This window comes from Sparus aurata, chromosome 12, assembly GCF_900880675.1.
Source record: "Sparus aurata chromosome 12, fSpaAur1.1, whole genome shotgun sequence".
Taxonomy (NCBI): domain Eukaryota; kingdom Metazoa; phylum Chordata; class Actinopteri; order Spariformes; family Sparidae; genus Sparus; species Sparus aurata.
The window spans coordinates 7,831,750-7,858,439 of record NC_044198.1 but is presented as its reverse complement, the minus strand read 5'-3'; the positions used below and the strand labels follow the sequence as shown (position 1 = coordinate 7,858,439).

Genomic DNA, 26,690 nt, shown 5'->3' with positions numbered 1-26,690 from the left:
TGACATGAAGAAGTATATTTACCACCTACACATAAAAAATTCCAGGACATATATGACTATGCAAATATTTTTCATTTCCCAAGTGCTGGACACGTATTTATTCATTTATTTGTTTGTTTGGCTGTTTGTTTGACAGTGATAGTGCACAGCTTCTTAGCTGTACCAGAGTTAGCTAAAAGCTAATTTCAACCTGCAGTCCCTGGGTAGGAGTGTATGTCCACTCGAGGTTTCAGGTTTTCACATCACACTAGATTATCTGAAAACTAGTTAAGGTTTGTCTTGCATACTTTTTGCAATGTCATAAGTCATGCTGGTAAGTCACCACCTAAAGTCAGATTTTAGATAAGCAAGACGCGGCTGTAGCTCAGGAGGTAGAGAGGGTTGTCTGATAATCGGAAGTATTCCACAGCTAACTTCTCCTTGAGTAAGATAAATCCCAAATTGACACCTTGTGTTGTAAAGCGCTTTGAGCCCTCTAAGTACTATAAACATATATGAACAAACATAGTCAATGAATCCTTCCATTTTCATAATGGAGCACAAAACCAGTGTTCTTAAGCTCTTCTTCATCTTGTTAATGTTGGCATCTCGCAAACACAATTTGAACGCATACGCCTAATCCAAGGTAACTTTTTACATTTTTGTCAGTCTTTAAAAACTCCACCCTCCAAGGCCACAGAAGACTCAATACTTTTAACTTTGTGTAAAGCCACTGAAACTTTCCTTCAAAAGACCTTTGTTATATAATGCAGTACAATAACATCTTCACGATGGCCACGAAACAGAACAGAGGCTACATCTTTAGACAAGCTTAAGAAAAGAAGGTTATGATATAAAACCCCATTGGTGTCAGAGTAAGGACATCAGCACAGGCTGCAGCTTAAAAATGGATACCCCATTCAATTAAGTTCCCCTTGAGTCTAGAAAGGAGTGTTCAAACTTCTCCCAACACTTTAACAAGATGTAATGTCTGTTCTCAGCCTCGCTACAGGGTGGGTGATTCTCGTGTTAAGCAGAAAGCGAAGAAAAAGTATCTCATGAGTCAAGTCAGGCCTGTCTTAACCTCAGGCATGCGGTGAATGTCATCCTCAAGCTTCGAATAACTTGATTTCTTGCCCTGTGAAGGCAGATGTTTAGTTCACTGAGGCGTCAAAGATCTCTATGTAGTAAATTAGTCCGGCCAGTCACAGCTTGTCACAGAAAAGGTCAAATAAAACCCTATCCTGCTTCTCTGGGAGGGCCCTCATGTCCCCCTTCAGTCCCAGCAGTGTATCCATGACCTTCCTGCTGAATAAACACTTACGCACACAGTAGAACAACAGGTGCTCATGCTCTGCCTCCCACCTCCATACATCAATCCAAGAAAGCTTACTGATTTACTTCCTTTTGAACTTGTCTTTCTTTACCTAGTAGTTGACATGCTGGGATTAGTGAATGGCACATTTGGCATTTGATGACAGCAAGAAAACATAACGTATTTTAAAAGGTACTAAAGTAAATTTTTTCTCTTAAATTTCAAAAAGGGATTTTGTCATGTTGCTTCTGAATCTGCGGTAAATATGACCACTGATACCAGTGAAATGCTTAATAGACACCACAAATTATGGTGTGACAATAAGCTCTGATTTGGTTTAGGAACAAGAATCACTTGGTTAGGGTTAGGAAAAAATCTCCACAAACACGGTTGGAACACTGCCAACAATTTATTCTGACCAAAGGCAGGGGCTCTATTGTTTACCTGCAATAACTCAATACGTCAATCAATCATTATTTGTATAGCGCCAACTAACAACAGTTATTTCATGACACTTTACAGTTGGAGCAGGACTCAACAATTTTCTTTAGTGAATGTATATACATAGACCCAACATTTCCCGTTTAGCAAGCAATTGGTGATACTGGCGTTTAAAATCTGCCTTTTTAAAAGGCAGAAACCTCGAGCAGAACCTCAACTGTGCCTTTAGTCACACAGTCAGCTCTTCCCATGACTTCAACTGAGGAACATGTAAAGCTGCGTTCAGACCAAACGCGACAGACGCGAATACATTCGCTTGAGACGCTTGTATCGCGCCGCTTGATCATTTTGGACTATTCGCGTCATTCGCGCTTGATGCTCAGGGGAAAAAAAGACGACGCACTTGCCCGCTCACGTTTGAACCGGTATTTCTCAACCCGCTCTCTTTCCACGTCGATCATGGTTGATATCACCACCGTTGCTGCACAGTACCTGCTGTACAAGTCCCAGAAACGCCCGAAAACCATCCGCCGTCGTGTCTGGGTTCATGAAGTCCTCCGGAGACGCACGCAGCTGGGGGAATTTCACTGTCTCCTCCAGGAGCTCCGTCTGGATGACGACCGATTCCGGCGGTTTTTCAGGCTGACCGGAGCCTAGTTCGAGGACCTGTTAGCTCGGGTTTGTGCCTGGATCTCCCGCCTAGACACCAACTACAGGCGCTCCATCTCAGCTGCGGAGTGCCTGTCCATCTGTCTGAGGTGAGTTGCGGTGTCATAGAGCACCGGGTGCCCACACACAGCTACAATTAACTTCTCCTCCATGTTGGTCTGAGTGTAAACAACCGTACGTGAGGGAAGTGACATCGTCGGCTTGAACTCGTCGCTGGCGCGATGCCGCCTGAAAAGTTTGATATTTTCAACTTTATTCGCATCGCTTCAGACGCTTCATTCGCGCCGCGCTAGACGCTGCATTCGCGCCGCCGCCGCCTGAATCGCATGTCATCGCGCCATTTACATTGATTTTCAATGTAGAGTTGCCGCTCAATTTGCGTCCATCGCGTTCGGCCTGAACGCCCCTTAAGTCCTGGGATACACATGGTCAGCTTCTTATGTGCCAAAACAGTAAATGGACTATGGTGAAAAGCAAAAATATGTCTCTTTTCAGGTCAATATTTCAAAAATGCAATATGTATCAAATATTTTCAGATTCCTGTCGCTTTACAGCATTCAGCAATTTGGAGTTGTCATTGTGACGTAACCATAATAGCCATGTTAGGTAACAAAATCTGTTACCTAACATTAGCACTAATTACCAAGAGACGCGTGACGTCCTTGTGCATGGTACTTTGTTACCTGTTGAGTGCCATTGGTCAACTCCTATACATTCTAGCCGTGTCTTGGCGACAAAAAATGACTTGAAGCTCAGCTCATTGTAGCCCTATTTCTAACCACAGCCACGTATGTTATTGTTTCTTATGCGGAAATATACAGATTGTGGACAGATATTGCACAGCTTTTTTTTTTTTCTTTTTTTCTTTGGGGAATGAAAGAAAGAAAAAAACTCTTATTCAGTTATTCATAGCCTTCATTTTCAAAAAAGAGTAAAGGTCAAATTGGAACCGCTTTAAGCAGGTCCTTGGATGTTTTAAGAAAATGACTACAGCATCCAAAAACGTTTTCAGTGTGGGCGCACAAAAGATTCATTTACTTACTTTCTTACCTAATATCCATTCCTCATGAGATCCATTATTGTTATACAGCGGTAATCTTGGTGTACACCTCATATGCCACTTCTATAGCTTGCTGTAGTAATGAGTCCAAAACACAGAAATTAGCATTTTTGCACATCCAGTTCCCTCATCTCAAATTTTTTTTTTGTTTGTTTTTTCATTGATGTGATGTGTAAAATACATTGTTAAATGTCCCAAAACGCTTACGTGTCTTAAAAATGACGGTTGCTAACAAGTGGCTAATTGAGACTACAGCAACATTAAACATCATCGCGCCAAACACAGTGTATCTACTAACTAATCTATCTTCACAGGGGGACTTCAAGTGCACATTGCCCTTAGTCTAACTTTACTTGGATTGGTTATTGATTGACAACGTGTATAGTAATTGTGTAGTAAGACGGTTGATGACGACATTAAAGTCTTGTGACTGCACTGTAATCTGTTTATAGCCTGGCATTAGCTTCTTACTTGGAACGATTTAACAATCACAAAGGTGGTGTTCATCTGTGAAGATTATCTCTCTGCACAAAGTGTGTGTATCACAAACTTGTGTTTGTCACAGAGCTTATTATTGGTGATATTCAAAAGTCCAATTCAAAAATTAAATCAGCATTTTGTTGAGGGAACCAGGGGGATACTTACTTCCATGTTGGCCAAAAATACATCATCCCTACACCACTCTATAAGGGAAAACATTTGATTGTTATAATGTTGAGAAAGTGTCTTGTCCGTTCCTTTTAACATTTTTTACTTTGGCAAATGTTATGAAATATTTTTCTTATTATGACATGCAAATTGATAGCATTACAAGGAGCTTCTTACTATGACAAATAAAGTTATTAGAAACGTATCGAGGCTTGGTTCTTGGCAAGACATCATTTGAAAATTAAATTGTCTATTATATATGAAGTGAGATGATTTTTAGCAATGTACATCCTGAAATGCGTTATATGCAGCATTAACAAAAAAGAAAAGTATCTTGAATTACCCTCAGGCTCTATTTTTGAATTTAAATTGACTACCTAGAAAATGTCCTCTTGTCCACCATTAGCTGAGAGATTATAGCTTCATCTAGTGATTTAAATAGCTTGAGCATTTTTGTATTTCAGTAGACTCAGCCACTGAATGGCTTCTATGCTTTAGGAATATTTAAACTAACTTGCCTGATGAATACAAAATCAAATTATTACCTGGTGATGGGGGCGGGGAATATTAATGAGGCCCCAAATCTATTTCACTTTTATCTTCATCACAACTCACCACAAAAAAGCAAACTATGGACATCAGAGCTCCTGAAATGGTAGTTAACATGTGCCATGCCTCGCGCTGAGATACTCACACACTATGGATCCGTGAAGGCAAACGCAACAGAATATGGCGGTGAGCACAACTGACGTCTTGGTGACATAACATGCCAGTTAGTGTGAATTTACCACCATCGTTATCATGGACAGACTCGTTCACTGTTTAAGCGCTGTTGTGGGAACCCCTCTGTGCTGCCTTAAAAGAACTGTCTCACTTTGTACTCGCACTGTGGGTGTTCTGTAACAAGGTTTCTTTTTCAGTGTATGACACAATGAAGCTTTTATTGTTTAAAATAGCAGAACAAATCACACACTGCAGCTGTTTCTGTGTTTACCCCTACAAAACAAAGGCAAGACATAAAGAGGAATTTCTTTGAAAAATGTTTGCAACACAGGCTAATCAGACACAAAGGGGAGTGTTGTACCGATTTAGGATGTCATTTAACCCAAAACTTGCCCCAACTTGGACATAAAGTTATATATAACCAGGGTTTCCTGCAGGAAAAAACTTTGGCCAGGGGGGAGGTGAGTGTGGGGGGGGGTTCAACCCAAGAACGGTTGCCAAGAACCGTTCTCGGCAAAAAAAAAGGATAAATTAATTAATTAGATTGTTCTATTATTATTTTTGCCCTCAAAATGAAAGAGAAGTTGCTTAATCAATTATCATTTTTGGCTCTCAAAATATGAGAGAAGTTGCTAAACAACGAACCCACAAACATGATGATGGAAAACACGAACTGTTTATTTTTGGGGTCATGGCCTAATAAGTTTGAGAACCCTTGGCACACAAAGCAAACAGAAAATTCAGAAAACAGAAACAGAAACAGGTATGTGACGCTGTTACTGTGATGATAAATGACACTTAAATATTGAATATGTGTCTATAATAACTACACCCTGACATGTAAATGTGAGATCTGTCTTGGTTCATTTAATTTAACTTAAAATTTGGACAACTGACTGCATAATATATGAATCAGAAACAGAAATGCTTTACAGCAGCTCCCATTCAAAGTCAAGAATATGCAGAAAAATAGTAGTCGTAATAAAAAATGATAATAATAATAGTAATAATGAAAAACTATATACATGCTGCATATTTGTAATAGAAGTCTCCTGCAACTGTACTTTTTCTTTTTTTTCTTTACCATTAAATGTTATTTTATACATTATCATATTTTATAATATTCTGTCATGGAGTACATCACTTCACTGCTAACAGAAAAGAGAGCAGCTCACTGCCAGTTGCAGCTTCTTATCATGATCTGCAGTCTTTGTTAATTTTTTGTCATGATTGTTATTAGTACTTAGATTATCAAAAATCACAGTTACATGTCAGGATGTTGTTATTATAGACAGATTCAATATTTAACTGTCATGTGTCATCACAGTAACAGCGTTACATACATTAGCAGCTGTAAACACATAAACACATAATAAAACACATCATGTGGTCCATCATGTGGTTCGCTTTTTTTACGTATCGCGCTTGCTTTCTGTCAGTCATCACACTGATGATCGCCATGACTCAAGTGCAGCAAACTTTCTGTCTTAAAATATGCAGAGGAAAACTCGGTAGAAGCAGCCGCTAGATGTTTCTCTGTCAACCTCAAGAGAGCGAAAAAATAAAACTGAGCTTCAGCGTCTGTCTGAGGAGGACAGCAACAGGACCAGGCTGCCTGGTGGAGGGAGGAAGAAGGCTGGCGAGGAGCTTCAGATAAACATGCGGGGATGAGTTATCAGCAAACGAGCACGCCACGTGTCCTGCAAAATGATCAGGTCCATGGAGAAACAAATGTCCGCCACCTTGAGTGACAGCAGAGATGAGGAGTTTGCAGCGAGTGCTGGTCGGCTGAATCGTTTCCTCCGCCGCAACAACTTCACTCGCAGAGGACTACTGTTGCCCAGAAGGATGCTAGAGAATTCACCGAGAAGCTGGAGAAGTTTGTGACATTTTCATCCCGGATTTTTGTGAGGAGGGAATTAAACGCCTGTCCCAAATAAACCTGGTCCGCTAAAACCTATTGGTGGCTAATGGCGGTCCTACGCCCCCCCCATCGCTAAAAAAAACAAAAAAAAAAAAAGCGGATATGCATGATTGACGAGGGTCGCATTTCCATGTCGAAAAATCCGGAAAAATCACATGCCTGATCTATGTGCGCTGGTAGATTAGTTCTTAAGCGCTGCCGTGTCGCTTGCATGCATTGCATCAATTTTTTTTTTTTTTTTTTTGCCCGACATTCTAGCCCGGGCGCTACAGATTTCAGGCCGGGCGGGGCGCCTGGCCAAATAAGGTCTGCAGGAAACCCTGATAACTATTTTGAATCCCCAAATTTTATTTTCCTGATAATACAGAAGTTGTTCTTATGACTGATGGCCCATAAGTGGAGTAATTTCCCCTATTCCCTATTGAATTTTTATTTTCAATTGGTGCATGAAGATTGTGATGACTGACTGAATTCCCTGTCCAGTGTTGATTTCCCTATTTCCCATTATTATTGACTGAAAAGTAATATCTAAAAAAATCACCAAGTTTAAGACATAACCCATTTCAGTAACAATTTACAATAAGGGACCCAAAATTTCAAGTAGTTGGCAGGGAACAACTGAGGAAAGAATAAGAAACTAACCTCTAGTTAACCATTAGTTGATAAGTAACTCCTAATACAATTTCATAGAGCAGCCACCGATTAATTAATGATTAGTTAATCAAAAAATCAATGATGAACGTATAAGAACAATTTGAAAAGTACATCCCCTAATAATTCCTAATGGAGGACTATACTGTAAACGATGATGAGGTACTAGAACAGACCTGGAGTTCCTATTTTAATGAATGATTAAGTACTGGTCTGTTTATGAATATCAGAATTGATTATATTGACCTTTCTTCATGAGTAGTCCTGATTAACTCTGAACAACACAAAACCTGTAATGAATCATTCATTACTAACTAGTTAAACAAATGTTAATGTTTATGTGCACCAGAAAGAATGACAGAGAATACTGATTGTTACCAAGTATTCCCTCATGATAACTTACCCTTTTTGTTACCCTGTTGTAAATCAGCTTCAACCCAAGCAACATGAAACCAGGTGTTTTCTATTAAAAAGGGAATTTATTTATTTACATGGAACAAACAAAAGAAAAAGTGAGGCAAACAATAAAGTAGACTCGGAACAAACAGAAATAAGTGAGGCAAACTACAAAGAAAAGTCAAAGAAATAAATAGAACAAAGAGAGGACTCTTAAAAGTAAAGAATTACTATTCATTCTGAAAAAAAGAAAACTATTTAGAAAATAAAACCTCACTAGCCTTAGCCTTATCCTTAACAAGCAATAAAACACCCCTAAACCTAATGTGTCTAAACAGGAAAAATATCAAACAATGTCTGTGTACAGCATTATCAATTCTTTAAAAACTACTAAAAAGTGCATTATTAGGCGAACTAAGGACATGAACCTCCTCAACTAATTTCAAGTCCCCAATTTGCTTCCTTTGGATTCTAGGGGTGGAGTGGGTGAAGTTGGAGGTCAAAAACATCTGGCTGGCCATGCATGTGCACAATGAATAGTACCAAATGTAATGGACTACCCATTGCTGAGAAACATATTAGGCATAGGCAGTATTTTTCTGTCATTTCTGTGTTTGCTATCAATACAGTAATGTTTTATGTGAGGGAGGTTTGTAATAAAAGCATTTATGCACCCAAAGACTTCTTCTCCATTACGTCATAATTGTGACTTTGATTGCTCAAGGACATTCTTGGAAATTGCCTTGAAGAAGCCTTGTGCTCAATTTCATTAGTGGTTCCTGGTTTAATCCTGTAGCACTACACCATTTGAATTATCTGCCAGTGGTGCCAAATGGCTTTTGTCCCTGTTTGAGCCAGCAGAGCAGTGCCAGCTATAGTGCAGACGAGGACAACCGTGGAAAACTTCGACTGGTAGACATTTTAACAAACTTTGACTCACACTTGTTGCATCCAGGATTTCTACTTTGATGTTTTGTCCCAAAAGAGTGATGATGTAATCTGCTTTAAGACTTCACAGCAACAAATGGTCTTTGCATCTGTCTGATGCCCTTACCAGTGATGTAATGCGGACTGGCAACTTGAGTCTTCTCCGTTTGACATGAGTTATGGACAAGTGCAAATGCTCCAAGTTATATGCGATCTGAAAGATAAAAGGGATAGAAAAACACATGGGATGTTAGATGGACTCAGATGACAGAAGTGATAGACAGACGCAGGCAACTGCAGGGGAAAACAGCAGGAAACGACAGAACACATCAGTGAAACGACAGCAGATGTCGGCTTTGAATAAACAGATATGGGCACCAGACAAAGGTAACACAGTACAGTTAATAACAAATCTCAATCAACACAATGTTCCAAAACTAAGAAATATGTTTAACTAAAATATGGTATAATTTGAGAGAGCAGTTTACCACAACACAATGCAGATTGCATTCACTTTTATCTACTCTGTTGTTTGGCCAAACACAGTCGACCCGCTAACCCATTTGTGATCAATTTGACTAATGGAATAATCTATTTGCCTGAAAGAGTGAACATTCATTGTGTAAAAGAGCTTATTGACAGCTGTATTCGGAGGTAAAAACAGACAGTTTACATTGTAGTCAATGTAGTCTGCATCTCTGGCCTTAGGCTATGCATTCAAACATTTTAAAAAATCATAGAAATATTCAGTTTTGATGCATTTTCATCCCTGGACTGGCAATTATAAAGTATGCAGGCAAGCTGTGCCTCTTTGCATTCCTGCAGGACATGTTTCTGTTGCTAGTGACTAAACTACTTAAGGCATCGTTATCTTTGAAGTGTTCTGTCTGGGGAAAGTATAGGACGCTGCTGCTAGCATCCAGCAAATTCCATTTCATTACACACTATGGATATCAAAGGCAAGGTCACACCACATGTCAAGGACAATCTCGTCCCTCCCGATCCTCGTCTGCCTTCTGAGGCGTCTTGAGCGATCCGCGAGACGGGGCGAATCAACAGGTGTAATATGGAGATTGTGCGGACATGTGATGTTGTACAGCTGCTCTGAATGAAATGAACAGCTGCGGGTAGCATCCATCTCATCTGATTGAGGCAAGTCACAAGAGATCACGGTAGCACCTGAAGCTGTGAACTTATCCGAGGATTATGGAAAACCGTGAATGCAAACACTCCCCGCATATGACAATTTATTTCTGCTATACAGATTTGTATTAGTCTTGACAGTCAGAGAGCAGATATTGATGGAATAATCAAGAGTGTCTGCACAGCGATGATCGTTCATCAGGGCTTGCCTTGTTAATAAGTCTGATATTTGGACTGACTACAAAAAAGCTGAGGAAATTTTTGTACGTTATCTGTAAGGATTGATTACAATGAAAAGGGGTTTAAAAGTTCTGAAGGACCCTTCCCTTTTGTCCAATAACAATTTTAATTGCCTTCTCTCTCACAAAAGGCCAAGAAGCATTAAGATCTGAACATCCGGTGTTCCGGAATAGCACATATCCTGAAGCTGTCCACCTCCTTAACACTCCAAACATAGCACTGCAGGCCACACGGCAGGTTAAATAATTGTGCAATAAGGCAGATGATTTTAAAGCTTCTCTAGTGGGTCATTTGGTGTTCCTGCCAATTTCCTCACAGGTGCTCGTGTTGTATCTATGGTGTTCCTATGGGTTGGATTCTAGTTTGACCTATTGGTTTGAAGCCTTCGTGATTAGTCTGTGGATTCGATGTTTCCAACCATCTGTTCTATACTGTTGTACTTTATTAAGCACTTTATGATGATTTCCAATAAATCATGGTGATATGGCCGTAAAATACAGAATTTTGAATCTCATTCAAGTGTGTCATTTGCGTTGAAGAGTGGTGAGGACATAAGGCCTCGAAAAAACTTAACTGTCTTCAACATATGCCCTTTTTAGTTGATCTAATAAGGGGATCATATGAGGTCAGAGTGGATCATTGTAAAACAGTGTTAGACAAGATTTCTTGGAGGTTGGTGTTGATTGAGACGGGATGTGCGTCCTGTGTCCCGTGTCTTGCTGCAAAAACACTTAAAGATACTGATTCCAAACTTTTGATGATGATTATGTCCACGGGTTATGTCCCAAGAAAAGGCAAATAATTGAATTTGTGTTTTTTCACTTTTATATTGAACCATTTCTGACACCCTCCATTATATTAAACTTGGGGTATTCTGACCCCCAGGTGAGAGACTCACTGTAATAAGGGGAAGAACATTTTGATAGATTTAAGCACTGACAGCAGCACTAACTTTTTTAAACCTTGACAAAGTTGATGGTCTTCCATTAGAGGGGCTATCATCAATATTTTTTATACAAACAAAGTATCAAATCACAATGTGAATGTCACCCGATGAACCTACAGAAAATTATAATGGAGCTTTATAGAGAGTTTCATTTCACTGTATAGCTGTCCTTCCCACAACTTAACTGACATCATCTTCAGACAGAGCAGTGAAGGAAAGTACTCAAGTACTGTACATAAGTTCATTTTGAGATACGTATATCTAACTTGAGTATTTCAACTTCAGGTCGAAATATTGCAATTTTTTCTCCACTTCATTGACACTGTATTTTGTATCACAAAAAAAGTTAAAAAATAAATAAATAAAAAAAAAGAACAAAACTAAATACAGTATAAGCTTCAGTTTCTCATTGGTTTGTCACAAATATATTTTAAATGACTACTTGACCACAGTGTTATTTAGAGAGCAACGTCAGTAGAACAGCCAAGGCTGACCTTAGTGTTATTGGTTAAGCAATTTGTTTGGTCATAAGTTTTGGACATATCAGAATCTATTTTTTATTTTTATTTTTTATTTTTAAATCCCAAATAAAATCCTTCTAGTAGGCTATGTGTTGAGATTTTTTCAATCCAGACCAACGCAGCGGACTGGACTATTACAGACCAACATTTCCAAGCTTATAGAGGCTACTGTGGCACCGAAACCTTTGCAGATTCCATCACTGTAAATGTTCCAAATAATATAGAGAAAAAAAACATCACAATCTAGATGGCAATAGGTTTAGTACAAATATCCAGTCAGAGTTGAGTAGAGGACTGTGGCAGTGTGAAGAGTTACATGGTCACAGTTAGAGGTCAGTGAATTTGTAAGAGCATAGTGAAGTCATGCCAACTCATGGCTCTGCACAGAAAACTAGACATTATCTAATCAAAAAATGCATCACTTTACATACATTTCCAGAGCAGAGATCTGAACCTCTTTCTTCTATAAATGATTTAACCAATCAGGCTTCGAATGATATATGAACAAACCCCTCTGGAAAAGCACTCAGAATATAGAAAGGAATTAATCTGGACGTTTCAGTGTAGATTTCTGGCTCATAGTGTGAGGATCTGAGCCAGAAATCTACTAACCCTAACCCTAACCCTAACCCCAAACTAAATTAGAGAAAAAGGACCCTAACACTAATCCCTTACCAAAATAAACACCTCAGTGTGTGTTTGGGACCTTTTCTTTACACTTTTACACAAAAAAATCTCTCCTGAAACAACAGTGCAAGATTTTATCTCCCGAAGATCTTCGACAGACCCAGACTGGAATGGACCTGGTCAGTTGGTTCAATTAATCACAACGCCACAATAACTTTGTTTGTTTTGTGGTTATTTTTGTGGTTATTTTACAAATCAGATTGCAAAACAAAACTTTAGTTCAAGTTCCTTTATGCTACAGCCAAGAGAAGATGTTTCACTTCACTGTTGGGAGGGGGTGGACAATAAACAGTAAAAATTTTCAAGGACAATTCCTGAATGGGGGACACAACTGAAAGACAACCCTGGAAATGTTCTAGCCTTGTTTTTGTTGCAACAAAGCCACTTGCTTTTACCGAAGCGTCAAGGATATCTACAGCGGTGAAACGTTGTGTTTTTCCAACCTAAACCAAGTGTTCTTTTATGCTGAAGCCTAAAACTTTGTGGCAAGAGAAAAATGGCCCCTTTCTTTTTAGGTTAACTTTGGTAAAATGTCTACTTACTGTGTTCTGCCAGCGCCATGTGAGAGCTGCTCCACAGAGACAGGTGTGTGAGGTGCAGGATTGATTGGCAGAGGAGCAAACCACTGTGAGGCATAAGGAGGGAGGGGGCAAGCTAACCGCCTATGGCTGCAGTTTCCCAGTCAGCTTCATGTGTAAAGCTGTTTTCAATGCTGAGCTGAAATCAACACACATCATTCTGTGTAGCTGCTCTTACTCTCCAGGTGTGCGAGGACTGAGCAGAGGGCAGTGGATATGTCGTCCTCTGTGCAGTAATGGTGAGAGTCCAAGCTTGTAGCTTCTAATCAGTTCAACTACTGCAGGCTTTTCTTCTGTAACTACACAGTAAATGCAACACATGTGGTTTCCTCCACTCACAGCAAAGTGCTGGGACAAAAGTGACGAATTGTTTCACCGCCATTATGAGTATTAGTCACCTTGACTAAGTATGCATTTTGTGTAGGAGAAAAAAAGCAGTCATTTCCACTGGCTGTTCTCTTGCATTGTTGTCTGACAATGTATAATTAACCGGACACGTTTGCTTATTTAGCTGCTGTAATTACTGAGGAAGTGTGAAACTGCCCACTCAACTCCACTGGTAGTGTAGGTATTTATGAGCAATTAGATTTTTTCTTTGTTTGCTTTTTTTTTATTTATTTATTTTTTTAAATTGTATTAATTGCACGTGGTTGCCTGTCAGAGGGGGGTCCGTGTCAGAAACGTGTAACTTCAAAACTCCTGATGAGAAAATTACAGGCTGAGTAACTCTTTTCATAATTTGGCTTTTCACTCCTTGAGTTATTTGATAGACTGTGAGAGCGCCGCAGTGATTTCCGGACCAACAAAGAGGTTTTGTCAGGCATCGCATAAAGCACAGTAACTGATGAGCACTGCCTGGAGAGGCTTATTATGCATCACTGTAATGAAGAAAAAGTCAGTAATCATACTAAGAGTAGTAATGATGGTTATATTTCACTAATCCGCCGAGCCTTTTTAGTTTTCGGAGCTATAGAGTTGTCACATAACATCTCCGCCAAGTGTTTATATAAATGGGGCTTGTCACTTAGAAACATTATTGCTGTTTCAATGAAAAGTGCTTACTAGTGGTTGTTGTAAGGTTGTTGTTGTGTGTGTGTGTGTGCATGCGTGCGTGCGTGCGTGCGCGTGTGTAAGTGCGTTTATTGCCCTTGATACACTCTGTGCGTCTCATCCAATAACAACCGAGCATATATTTTTAATGTGCCATTTAAAGGGGCTTACCTGCTGACACAGTGTAACGCCGGCGAATTCACTCCATCTCCAGTAGTGGTCCACGATAATCACACCCGGCCATGATCACAATCCTAATGAGATGGAGACAGGCGGGTGAAGAAAAGGAGCTGTGTCATCTGTGGCTGACTGAAGCCTTCAGCTTTCAAAGCTGTCAATTTTTCCGTGCGACGGCTTCTTGGGGGAGAAATATTTTGCAAACAGAAAGGAGAAGCTGCAAACTCACCACCCCGTTTATCTGTTTGTTAGAGCATTTGGAAATAGTCTTTGGCGGTGATAAATTTTTATGCCAGTGAGTGGCTACATTCTCTCCCAAAATAGCCCCGTTTTTCAAAGGGGTTTGGATGAACAGTTCCATTGATTTTTTTTAAAAAGTATTTGAGTATGCAGAACAGTCCAAATGAGCGAAAGGGAATACCCATCAGTTTGTGCATTCACTTTACGTCTCTGATGTTGGAGAGCCTGACACTTTTATTCCAGCGTAAACAATGTAATGTAAACCCTGGGTGTTCATTTACACAGGGGACACTGGGGACATGTCCCCATCACTTTTCTTTTTCGTTTTTTTTAAATAGCTGGCTTTGTCCCCATCGCTTTTTTATAAACACAATTTGTTAAAATAGCTATGCAAAATAACTTCGACCGAGAAAAAACAAAAAATTATTTTCTCTCCATCCGCACAGGAAACGTGCAGTATATGATAAACTAATGCAAAGGAAGAGTCATGAGGAGGAAATCTGCTGTCTGAAGTGATCAGCATCTAATAATGAACTTCAGCAGATCTAAAGACACCAGAACTGAATACATTAGATGGACTCATTAGCTAGCTAGCCAAAGATCATTGCGTGTTATTTGCAGAGTTTTATGGTACACAACTGAATAAAATAGTGATTTAATGGTAGGCTAACCATGCTGCCTGCTGAAGTAGTTTTCTAATGTCTCAAAAATCAGTATTTATTAATTTTTTTAGCAAAGATTGATTTGTTATCTTTGGCTAACGTTGTTGGCGTTATTCCATCAATTGTTTCTTTTTTCCTTTTCAATATTTCTTTTTAAATAAGACATACTCGCCCATACTTGGCCTTTTTTTCCTCCGCCTTCATTATCACTGAAGTCATACCACTCCCCTTATCACATTGCTCTACAATCGAAAACCATTTAAAAAATGATTTTCATTTAAGTGCTTAGCACACCACTTTTCAGCGCAAAATGCTGGCCTTCATGGAAACAACCTGCAAGTCACTGAACATGGACAAATATGAGGCTTGGCACAATAAGAAGTTCATTTATCATTTATTTATTTGTACAAAAATGTATTACATACAGTGCAGCCCTGGTAGGCTTCCAACTATAATTTACGTCTGCTAGGTATAATAGATGATCAGCAAGTAGCACAGAGCATCAGTAAGGTAAACCAAAAATATCATGCACAGAAGCTTAATTCACTGTACATATTCTCATCATGTTTCACAATCTCATCTCATTTTTATCATTAAACAATGGAGGCCCTGATTCAGGGATTGCATATTTATTCAACAACTCAAAGTGTAAAGTTTTACGTGACACACAAATACACAAAATATAGAAAAAGAAGAAGAAAAAAACATAACTACATAAACCTAAATGCAATATTAAAAAACACAAGCTGAAAAGTTAGCTAGACTCGAAAATCATTCCTCATCCCAACAAATAAACAAAAACAAAAAAAACAGCTGATGAAATGAATCAATTAAAAAACATTTGTGTTATTGTATTGTCACTAACACAACATTTGCTGCCAGTTTGAGAAAGTTCAAATAAAGTGACAGCAAAGCAAATAATGTACAAAAGTAGACACTTTACACACAAATATAGGCTTGATTTATATAACATTAATCTGTATAGTTCCTTGTTTTTGTGATTATAGTAAAAGTGAAAAAGAATGATCAATAATAACATTTTATTTATCTTTTCCTAGTGTAAAAAAATCTGCTTCGCTTTCCGAGTCAAAATCTAAAAAGGTTTTACACACAATTGTTTCAGTTAATGAAAAGAGGGCCATTACAGTCGAACACACTGTGCTTCACAATGTCAACAGGCACTGTGAGACATGAGGCTCAGTTACCATTTTCTTTTTTTTTGCACAAGTGGATTCTCGCGGAAAGACTAAACCCATCCATTATGACAAGGTCATCAATTCTGGATCAACACGTTTTGTAATCAGTAAGAGAATGAGAAAAAACGCTCACTGCTGGTTGATTGCCTCTGGGATAACAAGAACACAGATGTTTTCGAAGAAGTACAGTCTCTTCGCCGAGCACCTAATTAAAGCTGGGCAGGGGTTAAGAAAGATCCTGCTCTACTATAAAACCCAATACAAGAGAAGGAAAAAGTCGTTCTCTCCCTGATGCCATTATTCCACACTACGCTGGGAGGCATTCGCTGAGGTAATTAACTCCGCTGACATGTTGCGGAAATTCACGCCTCTCAGACTGAATGCCGGATGTGCAGATAGACTGATTGAAAAAAGAAGAAAAAAAAACTCCCATTTAGGTTTCAATCTTTAAATTATCCACATCCGACCATATTTCTGCAGTAATATTGCTGATAATCGCACTAATTTTACACTTGGCAGGAGATAATATCCCCGGCAACAAGCACTAATTGCCAACGTCGTTTCCTTCTGCCGTGAAAAAATAGAATACAATGCAGACCGCTTGAACATTGAAAAAAACACAAAAATAATTGCGTCTGCAAGGTTAAACGAAACATAAAACCCCAGCGTCGCAGGGGAGCGCGGTATGAAAATGTCACCACGCCGCAGCCAGGAACTGATCATGAGTGCTTTTCATTTGTAATTTGTAAGTAGTTGAAATGTTAAGTAAGATGTATCCCACACTGTGACGATTACATTGTTTTGCCTTTTGACTGCGGAGCAATCTTTCGTTCATCTTAAGTGTCCCATGAGTTGACAATTTGGGCTTCGACTTATAATTTCTTAACTGATTAATCTGTCCTCTTTTTTCCTCCAGAAAATGTCAATTCTAAGAAGTTGAACCAAAGATGGGGAGGAATGTCACTTACAATTATGTAAAACACCCGAAACAATTTCGTGTTTAATTGTTACAGCAGTGGAATTGTAGTTGAATGAGCGAGGATTTGCGGGGGCCAGAAACTGCTGTTTTGCCTGAATCTATGAAGAGGCGTACGCTCATCTAGCTCGCGTGTCACGTCCAAGTTCCCCACTGAAACAAAAATACAGATTGTTTGCTTTTATTTGAGCGAATGCTTTGGCCTCCAGGTAAAAAACGACTGAAGAGCACTCTCTTTGAGGTGGGCATAAGAGAAAAACTTAAGATTTTGGACCACATTTACATTCTGGGAGAGTTTGACTCAGAAGACTTAAGACAGAACAGGACTGTGTGAACTTCATCCCAAAGTTAGAATCCCACAGATTCTCATGAAATCTGACCCCGTTTTTGATTCTGTTTAAAGCCCCGGTTATTCAACAACAGCCATTGAAAGTGTTTAAATGCTCTAATTAGTTGTTCTTGATTGTTATTGGCGGGGTCCGCCATTCAAAGTGCCTTCGAACCAATTGGGATTTCCCAGGAGATAATGCATGTTTTATGATGAAGAGTTCCATGCTTAATTACACTTTATGAACATCAGCCTCACTGTTAACTGTGGGAGTGTCTGTTATGATACTGGAGTATTTGAATGTGTACAGTGACGGAATGGATGTTGTCTTCTTTAACGTAGTCAGGAAATGCGGTCGTTGAAAATACGGAAAAGAGACAAAAAACGGGTGCTTATTGTGTTTTTCTCACAAGCGATCCAAGGACATTCTCTGTGGAGCAAGCACACCACTCTGCCTCATTCATAGTGTTTTTTATAGCTAAGCTACCGACTGGGGCATTTGGGGTCATTCTACGAAAATGTGCCATTTTGTGTCCCTGACACCAAATCTACCCCATTAAGCTGTATTAACTCAAAATATTTAAACATGTTGTTGGTATGATATGGTAAACAAACAATCTTCATTTTAATTTGAAAGATTTTTGTATTGTATATCTTTCAAACATGGTAAAAATGGCTTGTCCCTCTGTAATGTTTTTTCCATTACAGCAGGCTTTTAAAGAGGATAAAACCAAACTATCTGAAAAAAACTTTAATTTATGAAAAGCGTCAATTGTTAGTTAACCTATGACACATGTATTTTATTTTTGACCTTTTTGGAATATTGAAAAAAATAACACTTTAGTACTGACCATACGTTTTACGTCAAATGCGTTACTTTGGATAAACACACTCCCTCAGAGACAATGATCACTCAGAAGTGACATAATTTTCAGGAAGTGACATCATCTGCCTTTTATCAGGAAGCTGCCAAACAGACAAGTCAGTGCTCCTTTCTTTTAATGAATTTTCATTGAGTTGTGTTTAGTTTGACTGAAGGGGATGATCATAGTGTGTCAACCCACATTACCCTAATATCATGTATTAAAAAGTTAAACATTTTAAATTAAATTGAACATATAAAGTGGTCGTGTCATGGTGTGAACCACATGGTTAGTAATGGTTGCTAAATCATAATTCGTCAAACCTGTTACTGTCAAACCTGTTACTATTAACCCTTTCCCTACCATGTCCCAATATTTATTGTGTCCAAAACCAGAATTATTTATACAATACATCATTATTACTATCATTATATTATACTAATAATAGTATTATATTATTATTAATACTTCAAACACTTACTTAATACAATTTGGTGTTTGTAACGCAATTGACAAAACACACATGTGCATGCTGACTATTTTAGGAAAATAAATATATACGAGCCTGAGATGGCAACACATAATGCGTATGCCCAGTGTACATGAAAGGCCATTGAATATGTTTGCAGTTGTCGTTAATTTTTTTCTTTGACGGTGCTGATTTTTTTTCGGAGACCCTGTTTACAAAAATACCCGATTGTGACGGACTAAGCCTCCTACAGCTGTATCAAGTTACTGCTAATGCCAGCCAAACATTTCCTTCTGCATCACTGTTAAAAAATATAACTGGTAGAACACAGGACAGCTTTTATTTTGAAACCGTCACAGGAAATGCAATGTATTTTCGTCATCGAGGTTAGAACTGACTGCGATTGCTCCATAAGACAACAGCCATTTTTTAACATTTCTGACTCCAGATCAGTTTTAAGTATTGCAATTGGGAGTAACTAGAATTGGCTCTAGGTAGAGCGCAAACTTATGCCACGGCTGAACAGTACGCTCTGATTCAGTGAGGCCGAAGTTCAATATCAAACTAGGTTCCCTCTCTATCACTCTGAATTTTAAACCGCCCGTAGCTGCTCAGCAATGGAATGGTGCAGCACAGTACTTGAGCATTTCCATTTTCTGTTATATATACTTCCCCGCCACTACATTTTGGTGGCAAATATACTTTTTACTCAACTACATTGATTTAATAAAATTAGTTGGCAGTCACTTTGCAGATTGCAAGCTTCATCAGAGCCAGAGCTTTGCATTTTTTTATTACTTTTTTCATTTAAAGTCTGTGTAAAGTAGAACAACCAGATTAACGAAATGACCAGAAATATGCAGAATATCAGATCGGACAATTGGCCAGGCGGGTAATCACCACATGTAAATACATGTATAAGATACTTTTACTTGTACTTTTGATATGTTTTTTTTAAAAAAAAACAGATACTTTAAGATTTTAAACCAGTAATATTCATGTGGGTGACTTTCACTCTTTCTAAAGTGACATTTTAACACAGCATCTTTACTTTAAGTCAGGTGTGACTTTTGTGTACCTACTGTAACTGCTTCACTATAATTTAAGATCAACTGACCAAAGTCTCACGGTTTACAACTTTAAAAGCCATTCCTCGTTGTTAGTATATTGAACTTCTACTGATACTCCTTGAAGTAACTTGAAAGGTAATAAGAGTATGACCGCTTCAACTTTCAACCTTCATTCCTTGAAAAAATTGTGATAAGATTCCCCGACAAAAGCTCACAAAACCATATGTATAGCATCATGCCTCTAGTTTCCTGCGCATTTTCGACATAATGCTAATATCAGGCTGTCAATTGTCACCTGTTGTATGGAAATGTTTAGAAAAATGAATCATAGGATGAAATAACTGCCCTCAATGAAAAACACCACTTCACAAACGTCTCCGGATGGTCGACAGCTAGCTTGAGATGAAAAAAAAATTTGAATATATATAACTGATAAAATACCAGCATGTACGCGTACTTATAAACACGACATGTCACCTGTCAGTGTGAGTTTCTGTCATGTGAAGGCTACGAGTGTATGCCTTGGAAACAAGCTGTTGAGGTACCTGTGCCTGGGCCGCACCTGCACCCATCCATAATGCTTCCTTTGTTTGCTCTCAGCACTGTGAAAGCTCCACTCCGCAGCCACAGACATTAAATATGTGTTTGTCCCACCACATAATCTCTGATGTCAAAGTGATATAAAAGTCTAAATAAATGGAATTGCAGCGCATTAAAAAAGATGACTGTATGATGACTCGGGGACAGGGGGTTGTCCGCTGCTGCAGTACTAACACCATTAGTTTAATTGGAAGCTGGTTCCGATGTAAGACAAGTGTTTTATCAGTCAATGAAGTCAGCGGCCCACTCGGTGTCAAAAGAGCAGAATCAAGCTGTATATCTGTACATGATCTCAGATTGCTTCTCTAGTTTATATTGTGTGAATGGAGCACAGTGAGCAGAGAGTAGAGTAACTGTTCCTGAAGCTCTGAATGTTTGCTACAAATGTATTTTCATTTTTGTGAAGTTACGTCGGATTGATCCAATAAAATACTGACTGGAACAATCGTGATTCCTATGATGCTCAAATTATAATGTTCCTTTTTCTTCAGATTGTGTCCAAACTGGCAGGTTTGCTTTTTTAAAGCAAACACCTGAAGGTAATTCAAGAGGAGGACGCAATGAAACTACAGAGAGGGCTCATCACCGTGCTTGCATTTTTATTTTGCTTGCCACACCACACCAAATGCATTCAGCACAAAATAAATTCAGCATGGAGTTCTTTTTTAAAGGCCCTGAAAACCTATTTTCTTGATCAGCTTCTTACTCAGAGCAATAGTCTCACATTAAAGGGGAATTAAGGTTTTTTTTCTTTGTTTTTAAAACCTGGGCCCTATGTTTTCATGTTCTGATGTGTGAATGTTTCATATTTACCAAAAGGTTTGGACTCTGTCCTGTAGCCTCAGCTGGCAGTCGCGACACGGCTGCTATGTAATCCTTTGGGGCAACTGTGAGCGTCAATGTGAGGTCAAGTAAAAGTGTTTGTTTTTGCCACTGACAGGCTGAGGTTATTTCTGAAATCTCACAAGGTGGGTTTTGACGGTTGGTGCCTTATGTAGATGGTTCAAACCTGACAAAAAAAAGTAGTCAACCACAACTTCAGAAACAAATATTATTTCACCTGGCCATACATGGTTGGAATGATGATGACAGACAGTACATTAACAGCCTCAGCTCGTCAGTGGCATAAACAAACACTTTGAGTGGACCAAACTCTGATGGTCGGTGTAGCCTCCAAATTATTACGTTGCCATTTCTGAAGAGATATACTCTATCAATTCTGACACTTTAGGTTAGCATGAATCCTTTACACACCAAAACATGTACAAAAAGAGGGCCCAGTTTTAAAAAATACCCTTTAACCTTCTATTGTCTGTTTTGGTAAAGCCACCTATTCTGGTTTTCTATTTTTCTTTGTGCTCTTCTCATGGGTTAGAATGTGCAGGACTCATTCGGGAAAATGTACGTACGTGTGTTTTTTCTATCTTACTATTTACTTACTACTATTTCTATCTTACTCACTAATATTTAAAGTAACAGAGAAATACTAAAGATTTGAAGTTTTCAGGGGCTTTAATCTGGGAGTTTATGTTAATAAGGCCAAAATGTGGCTGAGATTCTTAGGTATTAAAATCCTAATTGAAGCTCAACATTTCTGATCTTCAACAGTTGAGTTTTACACCATCACTGAGTGGGACTCTGGCTCATACATCAGCAGTTTATTTGCATTTCACTTTGTCTTGGCTTACACCCTGTTCTCGCAGCAGGGGAGACGACTTGGGAGTGTCAAAATTTTGGGAGACACACTCTTGGAATCTGAATTGAATTTGTTTTTAACTGGTCTCCCACAGTTGAATTAAATCTGTGTGTTTTCAGGGGGAAACTGGTAAACAAAAATGATGAGCTTAAAAGCCATTATGGGCAGAATGTGAATACGCTGTGGTGGATAGCAATTCTCACTGGGACTGTGCCATTTTCTACAAACAAAAAAAAACCCACCGTCTGAGTGTTTTTAAAAAAATAAATAAAAATGCTATAATCACGAAGTTCATTTAAATACAGAGAATGCAGTCTTGGAAAGTCTTGCAGCACGTTGACATTCACTCGAGACTCATGACGCTCACTAATTATGGCCAGTTAAAACTGCACCGAGGTAACATGAGCACCGTTTGGTTACACTTCAATCTGTAAGTGACATTTCATTTCATAAGACCTTGATTGGTTTTCGAGATTCGTGAGTCATTTCCTGGCATTTGCAAATAATTTATTCGGCGCTTAATGGACATAATAAAAGAGCGTTTGTTTTAAAGCTAATCCCCCTAAGTACACACAATAATGGAAGAAGGTAGCCGTATAACAATCTGGTTTATGAGCCCTAGCTGTTGTCTACGTCTCCTGGAGAGAGCAAGTTTCCCCATGTTATGTTTCATTCTGTTGTGCAGCTGTATTCTGAGGCACTGCTTTTTTCCACTTCACTACGCTGCCATGTTATGTACATTTGATATCGAAGCCACCAAAGCACTAAACTTACAGTAGTTCCCTGAATGATTCCACTATGCGGGTTTCAGACCTCGGTGGCAAAAACAGGTGGAATTGTTTCCTTAAAAATATTACATCCAGTACGCAAACAATATTTTCACATAGTTTTTTCTTGTTGAAGAACAATATTTGGATTCCATTTAAAAAACGCCGGCAAAGAAGTAGTGCTGACTACCAATCCCCAGAGCAGCATATGTGATTTTGATCATTTATGGACTTCAGGTACAATGTGTGTACACGGGAAAATGAAAATGTTCTACAGAAGTGAAACATTGATTTGGAGTAAATGCAGCCTCTATGAGTGAATTTCAATTATAGGATGGATACCCCACAATGCTCTGGTTCACTGTGGAGCTTGGAGTTAATTATTTGGTTGACTAATGTGGATGCCTTGAGCGAGAGAAGCGAGCAAAGCCCCCATTTTCCTTTTTTCCTCCATTGTTCATGAAGAAAAGAGAGCATGAGACAGAAGCATGTTTCTCCCAGCAGGTTTAGGGCAGGGGCAGCAGCTTTTTTGCCTTGAAACTCACCATCTTGATCCCCCAGAAATGAAGGCAACAAACTACATTTGGCAGTAGGGTTTGGCCTGATCTGTGCTGTAAGGGGCTACGGTTTTGCGATATCAATATTTATCACAGTGCAGGATGTGTACCACATAATACATAATCATTTGAATTGCCGAGATCAGCAAATTTGTTAACTGAAAGCTATATAGTTAAACGTGATGCGCCAAACTGTCAGATGTTTTTTCTGTTTTTAACTACCATGCTGCTTCTCACCGCCAGTCGCTCTAACTGCTGTCGCTAATTTGGTGTATAAACAACAGATAAGTTGTGGCCCAACAGGTTAGTTAGCTCTCCAGTCTATTGTAAGTAAAAGTGTTCTTGGTGCTTGAAAGCATCAAACATGCAGTTACATGAACTGGATGTATACACTTTGAAATAACGTAATGAAAACTGTATCTATTTATAGGAGCAATATGTGAGAATTTAGATGAAAACAATTTAGATGAAAACACTGAACATTTTTACTAAAATAATCAAGAATATAAATAAACAGCAGTTTTGACATTACAATAACAATGTAGGCCTTTGGTGTCGGCAAGATATGTGCTGAGTTGAGCATGCTAACCAGCTAGCCCCAGTTACCAAAAGCTCCTGTGCTAGTGGAGTAAACACTAACAGTCCCCTGGTCCCAAAGTTCCCAGTCAAACCACTAGATGCATGGCTAACTGAGCTATCTGGCTAAGGAAGCTACAGTTAGCAGGGGTTAGGGGTTACTGCGGTGATATGCTTCCCCCTATCTTTTTCAAGTACGTTTCTGACAGGTGACCAATTCTTACATGTTGCACATTTATGCTAGCACATGATTGGTTTTGTACAGTTCCAGGAATAAATCATTATGCTAACACATATTTGTTTCCCCTCTCCAACTAAATCCCTTGAACACAAGTTTACCACTGATCTGAACGAACTCGGGCCTGAAACTTTGGTGTTACAAAATTGATGTGACTAAGCACACAAATAAAAACTTTGTACATTTGTAAATTGTCAATAACAATTTGCTTTACCTCTTAATTTGGACTACAGCATTATTAAAATGTCAGCATTACTAAGCAAATCAATCGTCAGTCTATAAACAATGGCGACAAATTATCTCCCGGCCATACCAGGATGTGCTCAGTGCCTGCTGTTGACGTGCCATCAAACAAGACTTTTAACCACTCACTTGTCAGCACCACTGTTGGCTTCCTAGTGTGAGTATGAGGCAGGTTCCGGGGAAACAAAGCAGTCATCATTCAGTGAGTTGACCCTTGGTAAATTAAAGCCAAAATAAAAGCTAATCTCCCTTTATGTCCATAAAAAAATAAACAAGGACAAACCCCAACAGTTAACTTGACCCTCTTCAATTACTCAACATAATTACAGGTCTTGCCTCGCTGAACAAAGAGAGGTCTGCGGAGGAAACCAAGGCTTTCATCCCAACACAAATATTGTAATCCAAAAAATCTATTCACAGTATTTTAAGGGCAAAAAAGATAATGATCTCCGTTGGGAAAATAGTATTTTAGAAATGGTGTTAAAACCACAACAGTTACACGGTGGCAGAATTAATTTAATGCATTCATCTTCTTTATTTAATGGCCTCTCATAAGTATGTACTCTGTTAAAGTCAAGGATGGATGATGATATCGACAGACTTATTCATCACCAGCCTTAACCAGTCACTTGATAATGACGACTGAGATCGTTCGTTATCCCTTTGCGTGGCCGCTGAGTCATCCCTGGATGATGAATGCTTTTCAAACTACACACAGAGTATGTGGTGTATCTATGAGCACAATGAAAGTGCTCTGACACCAGCAGATTTGCAGACTGTCACCAAAGTAAATGTCAGAAGCGTGACGGTCACAAAGCGAAAACAACACTTTTTTAATGCTCAGCATAAGGGTAAAGGGGATTTTGTGTCTCATTTACTTACTCAGACCTGTATTGTTGAAAACCATTATTTTGCAAAGACTCAGTGCAGAGACGTAATCTGTACTTTGGCCCCTTTTATGTCTGAAAAGAGGGAAGCTCAGTCTCTGCCACATGCATTTTCTGTCACCTCGTGATGCGAGTCAATAAGTGAAAGGACACACTAGGTGAGATGAGCCGAAGGCTGGCGCTGTCAGAACAGCACGGTGTCTGGTTCTGCCTCAGCAGAGCAGCTGCTTTGATGCCCCGGGAGCAGAGAGAGCGCAGTGCAATTTTTCAGTGCCTTAGTGGAGCGCTGCATGCTGGGAAGGCTACAGCACCGAGCAGGCTTCAGCAGATTCAATGAAGGAAGCAGGCCTGTGGGTAAAAGAAGAGACTTGTGAAATGATCTTTGAGCTTCTTGATATTTCACCGCAGATGTTATTTCATTAATCGCCCGCACCCCGCTGGTTCTAACGGAACTCGTACAGATATGGAACACTCAGAGGTTAAGGGTTGGATATTAAATACTGGCTTCTCAGTGCAAATGCAGGTTAGCTTGCAAGTTAATTCACAGGAGCCAAACAGTGAAAACATGTCCAACCCTTCTCTTAATTTGCTCCTGAAAGAACGCTAACAAATGTCACTGAGATCAGAGAAAAAATTGCTAAGTGTTCCAGTAATGGCTTGCTAAATGTTGCTCTCTACCAAACATGCTGTACTGCTGCGGAAAGCCACTGGATTTCAGTCTACAAGTCCTGTATAAAGTAAAGTAAATGTACAAATGTCATGACAAGCTAGTTACACTGTACTACACTACGTATAAATACATATAAATCATACAAAATTCAGTGGTAAAAAGCAGAATATCTATACTATATATCAGCAGATACATCAGTAATCAACTGTCCTTTCACTTCTGTATTTGTATCAATTATCCCCATTTCCACCACAGTTACTTCTCAGGTGCCCAGCAACCATTTCAGGAACTCATGGACCTTAACCTGCAGCCTGCCCGGAGGAAGCAGGCTCTAAATTTTCATCCTTAACCACAGCTGCTGGTGTGAGAAAAGTCTCTTCGCCTGGTGATGACTTTCTAATGTATCATGAATGGACACGTCTTTTACTATTTATTTATGAAGGTCTCAATGCATCATACGCCACGGTAATTTTAACGCCATTAATTCATGAATGAACTCATTAAATCTTCACAGTTCCTCAGATGTGTTGGAAATGCAAACAGAAACAGAAATGTGCTAAAAGTACATTGAACGAGA

At 39.1% G+C, this 26,690-nt stretch overlaps 2 protein-coding genes across 4 annotated transcripts in view; one reads left to right on the top strand and one right to left on the bottom strand.

The window, feature by feature from the left end:
* adra1ab (adrenoceptor alpha 1Ab) overlaps positions 1–26,690 on the top strand; it is a 195,454-nt gene that overhangs the window by 63,058 nt on the left and 105,706 nt on the right. The window lies entirely within an intron of this gene.
* The window catches only part of igsf9a (immunoglobulin superfamily, member 9a), a 69,090-nt gene continuing 57,759 nt past the window's right edge, over positions 15,360–26,690 (bottom strand). The window contains exon 21 of the mRNA XM_030435686.1: positions 15,360–25,791. Coding sequence (XP_030291546.1) covers positions 25,628–25,791 — 164 coding nt within the window. The 3' untranslated portion in view covers positions 15,360–25,627. The remainder of the gene's footprint in view (positions 25,792–26,690) is intronic.